General features: G+C 37.3%; 1 protein-coding gene across 5 annotated transcripts in view; it reads right to left on the reverse strand.

Annotated features, from left to right (window-relative positions):
- The window catches only part of ralgapa2 (Ral GTPase activating protein catalytic subunit alpha 2), a 564,918-nt gene that overhangs the window by 386,371 nt on the left and 161,411 nt on the right, over positions 1-17,136 (reverse strand). For all 5 annotated transcript variants that reach the window (XM_072581416.1, XM_072581412.1, XM_072581414.1 and 2 more), the window contains exons 13-16: positions 16,277-16,425; positions 15,464-15,575; positions 6,086-6,323; positions 5,438-5,605 (exon numbers count right to left, since the gene is read on the reverse strand). In XM_072581416.1, coding sequence (XP_072437517.1) covers positions 5,438-5,605; positions 6,086-6,323; positions 15,464-15,575; positions 16,277-16,425 — 667 coding nt within the window. The remainder of the gene's footprint in view (positions 1-5,437; positions 5,606-6,085; positions 6,324-15,463; positions 15,576-16,276; positions 16,426-17,136) is intronic.

Consider the following 17,136-nt stretch of genomic DNA (forward strand, 5'->3'; position numbering starts at 1 on the left):
AGTGTATACGCTGTCAAGACTTCAAAAGGATCTTATATATTTCAAAACAGTAATTCATATTCTTGTAAACTCTAACAAGCAGCAGCTCAATGACGCTTCATGAAATATTTTGACACCGAGAATCCACGTCATGAGCATTCGCTGGACTACCTTCAATACCAGCATATCTTTTCTTTGATAAAGGGACCAAAATTGCATTCTAAGTGTGCCTCATTTTACTCCATTCCCTTTGAAAAAAAAAGGGCAACATTCCATTCATCTTCTTTATTACTTGCTGAATTAGCTTTCGGGATTTATGCACAAGGTCCCCCTTAATCCATCTGTGGTGTAGCTTCCTAGTCTTTCTCCATTTAAGTAATATTCAGTTCCTCTACTGTTTCTGACAAAGTGCATTAGCTCAGATTTTCCCACATTATGTACCATCTACCAAATGTTTGGTCACTTAATTAACCTACAGGGAGGTTCCATAGAAAGAAACACAAACCTTGTTCCTTGGAGTATCTCAGACTATAAACACGATGGAAGAAAAGACAACAGTCTGGGCAACAGACATTTTTGCATTTTCCCCTTTCAAGCATTCACAAGGACAAAGATTAAACAAGAGTTTGAACCCTGGCCTGTGCATCCTAGAAGGTAACAGGCCAAGGTCTATGTGCATGCGAGAACACGGAGTTGAATGCATGCATACTTGTGCATTGAGGTGCTTGTGCGCACTTGCCTGGGTTTAGGTGCAAGAGTGCTGCGAGTCTCAGTCAAGAAAAACCCATCAGCGAATCACCCCTGTAATATAGGAAGATCATACTCTGTGCGAGAAGTCAGTTCAGAAGGAAACAGGACACAAGAATTTCATGGAACTCAGTAATCCAAAAATATTGAAAGCAAGTGCTCAACTCTCAAAGTTCTACTCTCACATATAACAGACTTATCTGCATACCTTTTAACTTTTAATTTTAAAAAAATTCTCATCTGCAAACAAATTATCACCTCAACTCAATAGCACACAAATGAGCACTTAACCACCTCAGCCCGCAAAAGCTCAGACAGAATTCAAACACTTAATCCCTAGGTATTCTTGAAAGGCGAAAACACAAACTTATCTCTTGCTGAGACTGTATTATGTGTGTTATTATTTCATCACATTTATTAACCAAAGAGAAAATGTGTTAACTTATGAGGACTTTGATAAATTGGCTGCTTTTAAACAGATTCATCTGGCCTGTGAGAAAGGGGCCAAGGGGAGAGGATCATTTTTAATTAATGTTGTCACAATCAACCAAAGTACTGGAGGATTCCAGGTGAATAAAGGAGGTGGGTTTTTTTTCACTTTAGCTGGACATCGACAATTTTTGGTATCCTATTAGGAACCATAATAATTTGGGGAATCTCACCTGGGAACTGGTCATAACACAACCAAGAGAATCAGCTCAACATCACACATCCAATACATTCTTCATTTTTTGCATAATTAACCATCATGTTGGCATTTCACTGTTTATTACCAACATAACTGTATAAAAGTTGTAACTATCAGGAGATCATAAATGACCAGAATATACACTATATTAAAGTGAAATGTTAGATTTCTTTCTCTCCTTAGTCTTTCATGGGATTCAGGCCAGCATTGGTTACATATCCTCATTTGCCCTTAAACAAAGTGGCCATTTCAGAGGGCATTTAAGAATCAACCACATTGTTCGCCTTGGTTAAGCAAATTGTGGAAAGTTAATAAATAATCCTGGAATATTTTAAATCAGTGGCTATAATAATATGCAAATGCAAAAAAATAATTTAAGGGGAAATGAAAAACTCAACACTCCACTATGATGTATAATATTGATGGCATCTATTCAAATAAATTTGTTACACTAATTGCCACAATAACCTAAACACAATTACACCTCAAAATATCTAGCTAGCAAAGTTACTTGCACTTTATAAGATATTACAACTATACTTTGTGGTAAAATATTAAAAGTCGGCCATATTCCTAACAAAAGCATTATACTGTACTGAAGGTGTGAAGAGATTAAAAATCTCAAAACTTGGCAAGATCATTTTTAGTTAATTATCCATAACTAGCTAAATTCAGAGGAATGTAACCAGTTCAAATGACTCATATACCTTTTGTAATGGAATGTTAGATCTTTTAACCAGAAATTGTACTTTTTGCACTTTCTTCGCCATTTTCTCAATGATGGGGATAAAGAAAAATTATAGTTGCCATTTGAACTGTGCCAGAAATCTCTCACACAGCAAAACATATTACTGATTCTCACCTCGTGGGAAATCCAATTAGACAAACTATTCATCATAAAGGACAGTGGATATAGCAAAAGTCCACTTTATCTCTCTTAAGACACATATGCAGTGTATTTGAAAAGGCACTCCTCATTAAAGATGTCCATCTGGCAAAACTGTATGCCTTTTGACAACTAATTACATCAAATGACAGTAATAAAAATATCAACACGAAGAACCTTGTTAAAAAGAAGTTTTTAGGCGGTCATTATTTATTAAAAAGAAAAGAACTCAAATGGTTTTACAAATTTGGTCTTAATTGGAAAAAAAGCTAAAGAAATGCAAAAATTATCTAGTGTGAAAACTGAAGGGTTTATGAAAAACAAACATGCTAATTACACCAATTTGTTAACTATCAATGGGAATGGATTTGTTTGCCAATAGCTGCGTAAGCCAGGATTGCACCTGAGAAAGTGAATATGTACCATCTGCTTGCCTTTTATGTTTAGACTTCACTCTTTAAAAGGAAATTTTAAAAAGTCTCCTGTTTCAAGTTCTACAATTAATAATAAAAAGATCTCTATGGCTAATAGAGTACACATTTCTCTGTACATTGAACAGCAAACAAAAGGAGGACTTCTATGGATAATTGTGTAAGAAATAATGACACAACACAGTAGATTGAAAAGAACCTTATGGTCGGTCCACTCTCCTGCAACTAACATCATTTCAAGACCCACAAAACCCATGCTATCCAAGTCCAGGTACACTGGGTGCTTCCACATAGTCTTTTCACTCAGATTCCTTTCAGGCCTGCAATTTAGCAATAACATCCAAATGGACACCAAGAGCTGGGCCTCTCGACAGAAATAGAGTATAAGCCAAACAACACTTAAGTAGATGTAGCAACGCAAGCTATACAACATCATTATATTATGGCAATTAAGGGACGATTATAGAAGCCTAATGAGCATGTACTAAACTTCAATGTTCTCCCTTGAAATGTATATATTTTATTTAAAGTGATTCAAAAATATCAATTTATGCTTCGTATTGATCAGGTTATTTATCTATATAATTGGAATTCTGCAAATTAATCCCCATCCAGTATAACTAAAAATAGAATTCTAATTATAGTTTATGTTAAACACTTTCAACAGTAAGCTACAAAGTGAACATAAAGCAAGAACATCTTGCTGTAGAAGGGCTTACTACATACTGTTCTGCAATTTAAAAATGCCGTTTTGATCATATATTCATTCACATTTCTGATCAAAATTGTAAATGAGTCACCACTAACTACAAGAAAATGAACTCATGCAGTAATACAAGATGCAAACATAATTAAAAGGAATTACTATTAACATTGACTGAAGAATGCAATGTGAAAGTGATTTACAGAAAAGTAGGAAGTATAAATATGTTCTGTAACATGGTGTGTATGCACAAGGTCACATTTAGAATGAACAGGACTATGATGCAGCCCTGTCAAACACATGATTTGGAGATGCCGGTGTTGGACTGGGGCGTACAAAGTTAAAATGTCACACAACACCAGGTTATAGTCCAACAGGTTTAATTGGAAGCATGCAGGCTTTCGGAGCGCCGCTCCTTCACCAGATGATTGTAGAGGACACAATTCTAAGGCACAGAATTTATAGCAAAAATTTACAGTGTGATGTAACCAAAATTATACATTGAAAAATACCTTGATTGTCTGTTGAGTCTTTCATCTGTTCGAATACCATGACAATTTCATTTTATTCATGTGTAAATCACAAAACCTTTTTTTCAAAGTTGCATTCTCAGGTTAGCTGGAAAAACAGGTGTTAGCTAGACAATATATCTAGCTAGACACCTTCAACATATTGTCTAGCCAACACCCATTCTTACAGCTAACCTGAGAATGCAACTTTGAAAAAAAGGTTTTGTGATTTACACATGAAAGAAGTGAAACTATCATGGTATTCGAAGACTCAACAGACCATCAAGGTATTTTTCAATGTATAATTTCAGTTACATCACATTGTAAATTTTTGCTATAAATTCTGTGCCTTACAATTGTATCCTCCACAATCACCTGAAGGAGTGGCACTCCAAAAGCTAGTGTGCTTTCAACTAAACGTGTTGGACTATAACCTGGTGTTGTGTGATATTTAACACTGTTATACACAAGTTGCAAGAGAAAATCTGCCTGAGAAAATCAGAGGATATGCCCTGTTTGGTGTAGTTGGAATGAAGCCAGAAAATTTCTGTTTCATTAATATAGACTAATCAAAATAATGTAGTAGAAGAGAGAAAAGTAGCAGGAAAATGAAGAAATACAAATTCTGTTCAGTGAGCAACATTACTGTCACAAAGTTTAGCGGCACAGTGGTTAGCACTGCTGCCTCACAGCACCAGAGACCTGGGTTCAATTCCTGCCTCAGGCAACTGTGTGTGGAGTTTGCACATTCTCCCAGTGTCTGTGTGGGTTTCCTCCCACAGTTCAAAAATGTGCAAGTTAGGTGAATTGACCATGCTAAATTGCCCATAGTGTTAGGTAAAGGGGTAAATGTAGGGGAATGGGTCTGGGTGGGTGGTGGGTTGGTGTGAAGGGCCTGTTTCCACACTGTAAATAAGTAATCTAAGTAAGTAAATAAGTAAAGTTTTATAGTCGTTGAGAAGATGGTCGAAAGTGATGGGAAGCATTTCATGTATCTGTATAGTAATAATGCATTACAAGAGGGAAGACAACAGATCTAAAGGTAATTTACGAAGTCAAGGATGTTAAGTAAAAGCTCTTGCAAGAAAAAGATGATGACAATGATTTTGAGGGTACTGGAAGCAAAGCATCCTACTGACAGGTTGACAATATGATTAAGGGTAGGTCAATTCTGGGGAGTTCAGGAATAATGAACTAGGTTAGAAAGCAATAAAGGGATGAAGTGGTGGTTTAATGGAGAAAGAGCAAACTGCACTATGATAGAAGCAGTAGAAGCTATCACAGAGGGCAGGAAAGTGGTAAGGAAAGGGCCAGTTAAAGGACTTGAAAAAATTCTGAAAACAAAACATTCAACATCCAGATACTTGATAATTCTCAAAAAAATTAAAAGACCCTATAAAAACAGGCAGAACAATACATCAAACTGGAGAAATACTTGGCTTCAATCAAAAAATTATGTCGTTCATGAACAAATTCGGCCTTCAGTGAGCTTACCTGTTGCTTTCTGACGAACAATATTTCTGGCCTTTTCAACTCCAGGGGCACCAGAGGTAGTTGCACTTCGAAATCGCATATGCTCTTGTGTGCCATCAGCTTGACTCCTCCAACTCAGAGAAAAGGACCTACCTACTGCATTTACTTTACTAAGATCTTGATGTACACCTTAAAAGTTAATGATGCATAAATAGGTGTTTAGTCCCACTTATTGTTAATTTGTCAACATCTTATTGTTAAAAAATACATACGGCATTCCTACACAAGAACTTAGATCACAGAGTTCACAAACGGCTGATAATACATTGAAATGTAAATTTTGGATATTCTTAAAATTAATAAGATAATTTATAATCAATTGTATTCGACATACAAGTACACTTTTTCACCTCCATTTTCTACTATGTTTTGAATTGGCTGGATGTGCAGAAGTAAATACAGCAAATGTCAATCTTCTATGATATGCTGTCAGACACTTTGTCCCCTCCATCATTATTCAGAAACATCAGAATATACTTCCATTCCGACAACACACTGATAACAGGATTAGTATACCTGAGCAGACTGATGTTGACATCTAGGCCATATTCCCTCTAATTCTTAAAATCACAGCCCTCCAAACAATTTTAGTTGTCAAAATTTTATTACCTCTTCCTCTTTGTTTCTTTTCCTTTTGCTCACTTAGCTTGTCCAGTGGTAAATCATTCATATCCAGGCTGTACACACATCTTGCCAACACCACAGTGAGAGAATCCATAATTTTTGCCCATTCAGTAATCAGTTCATTCCAGGTAGTGAGTGAAGAAAGCACAGACAGGAGCTCATCCCATAGTTCCCGTGAGATGTACACACTTAAATTAGCCCGAATCCAGGCGACAATGAGAGTCTGCAGGAAGAAAAAGTAAAGATTTATAATGCTGTAATGAAATCTTTTTAAGTTTGAGCACAAATCCACACAAATAAAGCAAAAAAATATACAACATCAAAAGCCTTTATTTTAACCGTGATTGCACATTGGCAAAATAAAGTATAGTAACCCAATCACGATAGACTGTCGCAGCACAAATCACAACTTCTATGTTAAAAACCTTGACGTCTAAGCAGCACAAATAGCAAACTATAACAATTCACTCTTAATTTACTTCTTTAAATAATGTTATGAAGTGTGATGCTTGTTATTCAATTTCATGTCAAATATTTACACTTTGATTGAACAAAAATTGAGACAATTAAGTTCTAAATTTCATGTTCTCATTCCCATGTTACAAGCAATTAAATCACTTCAAATCTAACTGGGTCAACACTTTCAGGTGTTGTCATTATACTTGCGTTTGTCGTAAATTCTTAGGTATGCTTACATCAGTCGTATAAACTAATCATATAAATTGGTTCTTAATGACATTGTTTTATGCAATAAAGATGTGTGACCTCTCTAACTCAGCACTGCATTTTCTTCCTTGACATTCACAACTGCTTGGATCATTATTACTTTAATATGCTAGTCTCAGCAAAGCTCATGATTCCTTTTTAAGAAGGTTAATATAAATGGACCACTCCATTATCCCCACGTAGCCTTTTTCTGTAAGTTTTCCAAAAAAAAATTAGAAAATATTGTTCCAGTTGTACCCAATAAAGACAAGCTGAATAACCTACTTACTTCATTTCACCAATAATCTCATTATTCCACACAATTCCCACTTCCTCAACTCCAACATCCAATTCACCTCTCATTTATTTTGCAAAAAAAACTGAACTGTGAAATTCAAAGTGATGGCAATTGAATTGAATTTCACCCATCACAGTTGCATCTGTCTCTCTGTGACCCTGTTGCTTATTTTTATTTATTTGTTTTGTTTTAAAGCATAACTTGCCTTTGGATAAAGATAAATCAACTGAATAACTTAAAGCAGAAGATTTTAAAAAATTAAGAAGATAGTGCAAAGATTTTGTGGAATTGCAAATATGGAATATGGTACAAACGCATCCAAAGCTATGAAGAAAATTCCAACAAACGTCAGCATTCATGATCACTGTTGAGATTTCTAGGTAACCCTGGAATGCTTCGAATCAGTTTAAACAAAAACAATATTAAAAACTACAATAATAAAATGAACGTAACAAAATGGCAAAAACGGCAAACAGCAAAAGATTTAAATGTGCAGTTTGGAACGCTAGAATTCTTCAGAGAAAATCTTACGCCCTGTGCAATTTGCTCTCCCCATCACTTGATGTTTGCTGCTCTATGGTCAAATTCAGACAGACTGTCATTACATCACAGCTTGTACACAGCAGGAGAGCTGTGAAACCACATACTGGAGAGAAGATGCACACTTTTGACTCACTGCCTTGTGTGTTGAAAAGAAGCAGAAAATGCCCAGAATGAAGACAGAAATGGCAGAAAAGCAGTGTCGTTATTGAATGCTAACAAAAATGGCTTTTGCCAGAAGTTAGTTTAGTTCTTGAAGATCAAATACCTTCAAAGGATGTTAACTACAATGTTATGATCCCAGCTGATGGTAATATTGGATTAGTCTGGTCTAAATATGAAACCTGGCATGATGGATTAAAAGTTTTATTTTTATCGTTTCGTTACTGGTGGCGATCAGTCATTGGTATCTTTGTGCAAAATATGGGCAAAGTTCGTTTAACAAAAGAACAAGTTTTAAAAAATGATAAAACAGAGCTATGTTAAAAAAAAGTTCAGAAAAAAATTAACAAAAACAGCAAAAAGAAAACCTGAATCCCTTCCGCAGCAATTTCCTTTACAAACACTTCACCCCAGTGAAGTAACAATTCTATTTTAATTGTTTACTTTCTGACTTAACTGACAAGGTTGCAAATATTCCCCTTCAGGTACTTTCTATACATTCACCAGATATGATCGTCTCCATGAGAAACAAAGTCACTGGCTACCTCACTTACTGTTTTAACAGAACTTGAAGAAAAGCCCTGTGTAACACTTAAAACAGTTAAGAACTTTTTTCCACCCAGCTATGAAAGCTCAGACTGTCACAAACCCCTCACACCCCCAACACTCCGATGTCTTTCTGTATGCTGCAAAATGTCAACTTGGTAAAGAATTCATCAATTAACTCCCCAGGTAATGTACCTAGTCATTTATTATATAAGCGATGCTTTTTGTTTAGAAATTATGGTTGAAAATATTCAAAATGACTTTCTGATCTCTTAAAAGAAACAAGTTACCTTCACGGACTTAAAACCAAAAAACCTACTTATCTCAACTATAAAATCCAAATTTCTAAATGATATTATAAACTTTTATCACAACATACTTGGTAGTGGATGTAAGTTTGCTCATTGAGCTGGAAGGTTTGTTTTCAGACGTTTTATCATTATACTCGGTAACATCATCAGTGAGCCTCTGGTGAAGCATTGATGGTATGGCCTGCTTTTTATTTATGTGTTTAAGTTTCCTTGAGTTGGTGACAGCATTTCCTGTGACAATGTTATTTCCTGTTCTTTTCAGATGAGTTTTTTTTAATTACATTACAGTGTGGAAACAGGCCCTTCGGCCCCAAGTCCACAACAACCCGAAGTGCAACCTACCCATACCCCTACATTTACCCCTTACCTAACACTAGCATGGCCAATTCACCTGACCTGCACATCTTTGGACTGTGGGAGGAAACCGGAGCACCCGGAGGAAACCCACGCAGACACGGGGAGAATGTGCAAACTCCACACAGTCAGTCGCCCGAGGCGGGAATTGAACCCGGGTCTCCGGCGCTATGAAGCAACAGTGCGAACCACTGTGCCACCGTGCCACCCACAGTGGTTTTCTCAGGGGGTGGTAAATGGGATCCAAGTTGGTGTATTTGTTGATAAGTGTTTCGGTTGAAATGCCATGCTTCTAGGAATTCTTGCACGTCTCTCTCTTTGGCTTGTCCTATGATGGATGTGTTGTCCCAGTCAAAGTGGTGCCCTTCCTCAACTGTATGTAAAGATACTAGTGAGTGTGGTCATGTCTTTTTGAGGCTAGTTGATGTTCATGTATCCAGGTGGCTAGATTTCTGCCTGTTTGTCCAATGTAGCATTTGTTACAGTTCTTAGAAGGTATTCCAACTGGAACTCCATCAACAAACACATATACTTGGATTCCATTTACCACCCCCTGAGAAAAAGAACAGGAAATGACAGCACCAACCCAAGAAAACCTAAACACAAATCAAAAGCAGGCCATGCCACAAGTGCTTCACCAGAGGCTCACTGATGATGTTACCTAGTATGGTGACAAAACATCCGAAAACAAACCTTTCCAGCTCAATGAGCAAATTTACATCCAGAACCCAATCTGAGTTACAAATCTTCTCAAAACTTGCTAATACTTGGTAGTGACATAACTGTAGCATTCAGTGTTATGCCAATGTTAACAATGACGAAAATCAAAATCAGACTTTAGGAAGCAACTTGTTTATCAATTTTAATGCAAAATTCAAGGTCATTCAATAATCAACTCTTTTATTCAATATCCTGCATTTGAAGGTTTCTATTAAATTTGTCAGAGTGGTTTTATCAAATGCAACATCTAGCAAAAGGAACAACAGATCAACAAAAGCCTTGCTTTTGTACTACCAAACATACTGTATGTACATTGTTGCATTACTGAATCCTTATACTGCACAAAACAATACAGTGGAGCCTACTTATAACGAATGTGTACTTATAACAAAGTGTACTTAACACATAACATAAGGTTATACTCAGTTATGATGAAATTATTTGTAGATTACAAAATCTGACAAGCAACCACTACATTAAAATAATTACTTCAAAAATAATCTGGCCTGTTTATTCAAAATTCACCAATTTTTAAAAAATCTTTAATGAATTTCCCCCTGAACTGAATGAATTGCTAGCCATTTTCAAGAGGCAGTTAACAGTCAAACCCTTTTCTGTAGGTCTGGAGGCATATGCCAGCCAGACTAGGTAAGGAGGACAGATTTCCATTCCCAAAATACAGTTGAGAACCAGATTTCGATTTCGTTTTACAACAATCGATGATAGTTTCATGGTCATCATTACCAAGATTAGCTTTATATTCCAGATTTTGTTCTCAATTTAAACTCCACCAACTACTGCGGTAGGATTTAAGTCACGCACTCAGGACATGACCTCAGGCCTCTGAATTACTAGTGCAGTGACATTACCATGATACCACATATCCCCAGTTTTTAAAAATATCCACTAGTTTCAGTTGTCGGAAACAGAAACTTGGAATCAATTACCTTGGATAGGATATGGTTTATAGGCAAGTTTGCAGTTTAAACCAGAGGCTGTAACTCAATGCATCTTGGCTTTTGTGCATACCTTTATCCTCTTTCAATTTCTTGTGTAGTTTTATGCCACAGTCATTGACCTCCAAGCAACAAGAATCCTTGTTCTGGTAAAAGCTTCTTAAGAACTTATTTTCTTGCAGCTCTGGAGAATTACTAATTAGCAGCAATCAATTCTGAAGATTACAGATGAATACTTAACTGCCACTGCACAGACACTGCAGTGTTCTCCTATAACTTGCACCAAGGTTTCAGTTTCCATTACACGACATCAGTCTGGTTTTAATTTTCTTAAAAATGTTAAGTTCAATTTTACTTGTGGGTTTACCTTTTCTATTTCTATGTCAGTTTCACTTACAGTTCAGCTTCTTTTGAGGATAATCTCAAAAACACAAAATTAAACTCTGAAATAGAGATTCCCTCACAAAAGAAATCCTTGTTCTCCTTGGACAAAATATCAGCTAGTATTAGGTCAAGAACAAAAATTGAATAGTGGGAATTTTGGTGGGAATGAGATTAAGGAAGTGATCCCATATCTTTCAAACAAGAAAAGATCAACAAGTGAAGATAATACATGGAAGATAAACTTCAAACAAATGGATGTTCAAGGCTAATTCAAGAGGAGTATGAGAAAGGTTTGACTTTGTGAAAGTAGGACTTGGAAGCAGCAACAGATGCTCTGAATGAATGGTCTCTAGCTCAGTACCAAACTAGACCATAAGCTGTTCATACTTAGAGTTAAGGATATGGGACAGTGGAGAGACATTTAAGGAACTGCACCATCCCAAAATGCTGATAAAGCATTAACGTTTTTAAATTATGGGCTTGATTTTCCAAGTGACAATCTGCAAGAAGTGGCCTCACATCTCTGACAGGTGATTTTGATCAAGACCTCAGAAGTGCAGAGTCAGAATTCCGTTCTGACAGTTCCCTCTCATGCAGAGTTGTCAGAGGAAGGCAAATCACGTCCTCCTTTCATAAGTCAGTTACCATTTTCTGAAGTTTAAAGATCCAGAATCACCTTTACAGTTGGTTTAAAATGCTAAGTACACAAGAGAAGTGAGAGGTTGGGGGGGGGGGGGGGGGGCAGCAATTTCCTGGGCAATTCTTTGGAGTTTGTCACAAAGATGATTTTGCAGGTTACCCATTTGCAACTTCCACCTAAACTGGAATAACATCTGCCTCTGTGAATTGCCCGGTGTGTTTTTTGACATTAAAAGTTGCTTCAAGAATGTTAGTTGTTATTGGCCATCAACTATGGCTATCTTGAAAGTATCTTCATTCTCTAAGATGATCTAAAATTGCTGGGCTTTAGAGAAACAGGATTAAGTTTCATCCAGGGTCAACCATATTTGATGATGGATAGTAAAGCCAGTTGTTGTGGTTCTGTTCGCCGAGCTGGGAATTTGTGTTGCAGACGTTTCGTCCCCTGTCTAGGTGGCATCCTCAGTGCTTGGGAGCCTCCTGTGAAGCGCTTCTGTGATGTTTCCTCCGGCATTTATAGTAAAGCCAGTTTTGTGCCAGGCTCTTTGATGGCTTTCCTCCATGAGTTTGGGAACAAAACTGGGTTTATACAAAAGGAAACAACCAAGATGGGAGACAAGTCCAAATTGAAGTGCACCCAACCACCATGGTATCCATCACAACAGTTTGCTTACTCACGTTATTAAATAAATTGCAAGATAAAATGTGTAGTAAGCATGAGTTCAAATATTTTGGAAATTAGGTGAACCAAAACTGTAATTTCAATTTCAAGCAATTTTAGGGAATTTCTGATTTGAATCCTTAATAAAATGTAAATTTAATAGAATCAACAAGAAAAATAAATGCATTCATGCTACATTCAGTCATGAATGGTGGTGGACAGTTAAACGACTCACTGGAGGACGCGGCTCCACATATATCCCAATTCTCAATGATGGAAGAGCCCAGCACATCAATACAAAATATAAAGCTGACTCATTTGCAGCAATCTTCAGCCAGAAGTGTTAAGTGAAAAATCCATCATAGCCTTCTCCAGTGGTCCCAGCATTACAGATATCAGTTTTGAGCCAATTTGACTCACTTCTTGTATATCAATAAAAGGTTGAAGACAGTGGGTAACGCCAAAGCCTATGGGCTCTGACGATACCCTGACTTGTGCTCCAGAACTTGCAGCTTCCCTAGCCAAGTTCTTCCAGTATAGGTACAACACTGGCATCTACCCAATAATGTGGAATTTTGCCCATATATGTCCTTTACACAAAAAGCAGGACAAATCCAATCCACCCAATTGCCGCCCCACCAATCTACTCTCAATCAGTACAGCAATTGAAGGGGTCATCAACAGTGCTATCATGCAATACCTGCTCAGCAATAACTGTTCAATGACACCCAGTTTGTGTTCCACCTGGGCCACTCAGCTTCATTACAACCTTGGTTCAAACACGGACTAAACAGCTGACGTCCAGAGATAAAGTGAGGTGGGGTGAGAGTGACAGCCCTTGAAATCAAGGCTGCATTCAACCGAGTATCAAGAAGCCCTAGCAAAACTGGAATTAATGTGTATCGGGGGAAACGTTTTTGCTGGTTGAAGTCACAGCTGGCACATAGGAAGATGGTCATGATTGTTGGAGGTCAGTCATCTCAGCTCCAGGGCATCTCTACAAGGGTTCTGCAGCATAGTGTCCTAGGTCCAACCATTTTCATCAGTGACCTTCCCTCCAAGAGAAGTCAGAAGTGGGGATGTTCACCGACGATGGCACAATATTCAGCACTATTCTTGACTCCTCTGATACTGATGGGTCCTGAAGGAGAATCGTTGCTGGTGTTTTTGAATCTGTAGCCTGTATTGTTTGTCCTGTTCGGATCCGAACTCTGCTGGTTTAAAGATGGTCCGGAGTCCGTGTGGAATGAGTTGGCTACGGAGGCAGACACTGAGGAAGCAAATGTGGCTGTGGTAGCGTGTGTGTCTCAGGACATGGTTGAAGAGCTTCAGGGCAGAGGAAATGACCTGGGAGTTGCAGTGGGAGAGGGACTCCCTGAGATTCTTGTAGAGAGGAGGAGGAAAACTTCTTCAAGGCAGGCATCCTTGCAAGAGGATTCGCAGTAGGGTTAAAATCAACTAGGTAAAAACAATGACTGCAGATGCTGGAAACCAGAATCTAGATTACAGTGGTGCTGGAAAAGCACAGCAGTTCAGGCAGCATCCGAGGAGCAGTATAATCGACGTTTTGGGCAAAACCCTTCATCATCAGGAATATCATATTCCTGATGAAGGGCTTTTGCCCGAAACGTCAATTTTACTGCTCCTCGGATGCTGCCTGAACTGCTGTGCTTTTTCAGCACCACTGTAATCTAGACTCTGGTTTCCAGCATCTGCAGTCATTGTTTTTACCTCCTCTGATACTAATGCAAATGCTCTAATTCAACAAGATCTGAACAACATCCAGGCTAGGGCTGACAAGCTACACTTTCATGTCACATAAATAAGAGACAGAGACAATCTAACCATTGCATCTTGACATTCAATAGCGTTGCCACCACTGAATTCCCGTCTATCAAAATAGACCAGAAACTCCACTGGATTCACTAGGGCCTACAAGAGCAGGTCAGAGGCTTGGAATACTGTGGCGAGTAATTCACTTCATGACTGCTTAAAGCAGTCCATCATCTACAAGGCACAAGTAAGGAGTGTGATTGGAACACTGAATGGGTGCAGCTGCAGCAACATTCAAGAAGCTTGAAACTATCCAGGACAGAGCAGTCCATTGATTGGCACTGCATCCACAAACACCCACTCCATCCACCACTGATGCTCAGTAACAGCAGTGTGTATTACCTACAAGATGCACTGAAGAAATTCAAAGATCCTCAGACAGCACTTTCCCAAACTATGATCACTTCCATCTTGAAGGACAAAGGCAGCAAATATATGGGAATACTACCACCTTCAAATTCCCTTCCAAGCCATTCACCATCCTGACTTAGAAATATATCACAGTTCCTTCACTATTGCTGGATTAAAATTCTGCAATTTCCTTCCCAATGGCATTGATGATCAACCCACAGCAGGTGGACTGCAGTGGTTGAAGGATGTAGTTTACCACCACCTTCTCAAGGGCAACTAGGGACAGGCAATAAATACTGGCCAGCCAGAGACACCTACAAATGAATTTTAAAAATTGAAGATATTATCAACCATTTATTCCTGCAATCATGTCATTTGCTTTGAAAGAAATCAACATTATCTTTTTAAATCCAATACTTGCTCATGCAGAAAACTCAGGAGCGGCAATTTATAATTCGAGACATTGACTGATTAGGAAAGAGCTAATCTAAGTTGGTACCAGACATACTTTGTGGGAGATTTTTCAATTCACACCAATCCTATAACATCATTAAAGCACTAAAACAAGACAGGATACAACCTAAAATATTGATCTTTTTAAACACCACAGAGAAGGTAAGCTACACATTTTCAAACAACACAAGGGCCACAAATAATTCCACAAGAGCCAACTCGGATACCTACCAATACAACATGCATGAATTGGCATGGCATAATCAGCAATTGAAACTCTTACTATAGAATTAGTCTGTCAGTTTCTCTTTCCTGGGCTCATACAAAGATATCCAATGATGACTAATCTGCCTTTTTTAAATATAAATTGTTAACTTATACAGATATATTGTACTGACACAGACACACTGCATAATTCACAAGAAGCTATTGCAATTTTACACATTTTACCCGGAAAAGTAGTCCTGCCATGTGTTCTGCAAAAATATCCCGGTTGTGCAAATCCTGTTGCTTTGGCATAATTGTTTCAGTGATCTTAAGTAATACACGCAAAAGTTGTTCCCTATGTGAAAGTCAAAAAAATCCAGTCATTCAAAAATATACTAAGAATACATCCAAATCAACAACTTTGAAATTTTCCCAATTTCCTGAATAGTTTTCTGAACATTAATGAACGTGTGAGGAAATGAATTTCCAAATCAGTGGGCAAGGTATCCCATTAGGTGTTAGTAGTCATAAATTGGTCTCATTAAAGTCCTGTGCAAAGTAATCAGTTTACGAAACTAGCTGCTAGAACAGCAATAAATTTCAGGGAATAAGATGAAACAGTTTGGAAACCTTAGCAGTAGAACACAGGACTTCTATTCTTGGAAATATCCCAACATTGTAATGCATAAGTTATGCCAGAAAATTTACATTAGATTGATATTTGTTACATCTTAAGTGTGGCAGGGCAATTGTACTTAAACATGGTTTGGACGACCAGGTTAACAACACCATTAAATTAATGCTGGATCCGGGGAGTCAGAAAAAAAGAATCATTCTTAAGCTAAAGAAAATCTCCAAACTTCATATCAAATAGAATCAGTTTAAGGTTAAAATATTTATTTTGGCCTAAAGTATATAATAGCAATCAACAGTAGCAAAGTAAAATTACACCAAAATGTCCTACTATACATCTGAGGCAAATGTCCACAAATTTAGTCTTTCAAAAAAAACATACACATCAGAAAAATATAGACAGTGCCTGACAGCCAAACTCACCATGTTTTCTTGCTCATGTTTAATTCCATGATCATGTGCCTGTAGATACTTAATACTGCCTTGCAGACATCAATCTGTTCTTCAAGGATCTTTGAAACATCATTGCAAGGTTCCAACAAGAACACATTTGCAGAATTGGTCAAAAATACCTTTTAAAAATAAATGCAAATATTCCTATCAATATGTACCTCAAGTATGACTCCTCTCGATAGGAACAATTGATTTCTGTTAAGAATTGTTCTGAAAAGTTGTTAATGCACTATGCATTGATTCACTTCAAAGTGCATTAAAGAAAAATATCAATTGCACTGCCTCAGAAAATCTTTCATAACTTTATACAATTTTTATATATCTTGCTCCTTGAATATTTCACAACACAAAAGTACTATAAATGTGAAATAAAAATATAAAATAATTGAAATATTCAGGAGGCAAAACAGTATTATTCTTTTTAAGTAACTCCTTAAGGTTCATAAGATCTTATCAGGACTGGAAGATTAAAGCGATGAACAGTTTCAACAAAGCCATAGTGCAAGAATGACTGTATTTCCTGCAGTACAAGAGTTGCCCAAGTGGTTGTGGCTTTCAGCAACAGCATTCTGCACATCATATGAAAGCAACTCACTGAGCATTGTAAAGCTTCTTGATAAGAGCTTATTGATATTTATAATGAAATAAATCACAGCAATACTACAATTGTGGATATATCATTGAAAATAAACAAAAGCCCATACATTTCATTTTTGGCAGGCGACATTATTGAAAAAGAACCGTTTTCATATTATTGCTGTCAGCAATCAGTTGCAAAAATAAAACATTAACATAGATCCAGAAGCAGACCACATATAATGAAAGGGGAA

Source organism: Chiloscyllium punctatum, chromosome 11 (assembly GCF_047496795.1).
Source record: "Chiloscyllium punctatum isolate Juve2018m chromosome 11, sChiPun1.3, whole genome shotgun sequence".
NCBI classification, from domain to species: domain Eukaryota; kingdom Metazoa; phylum Chordata; class Chondrichthyes; order Orectolobiformes; family Hemiscylliidae; genus Chiloscyllium; species Chiloscyllium punctatum.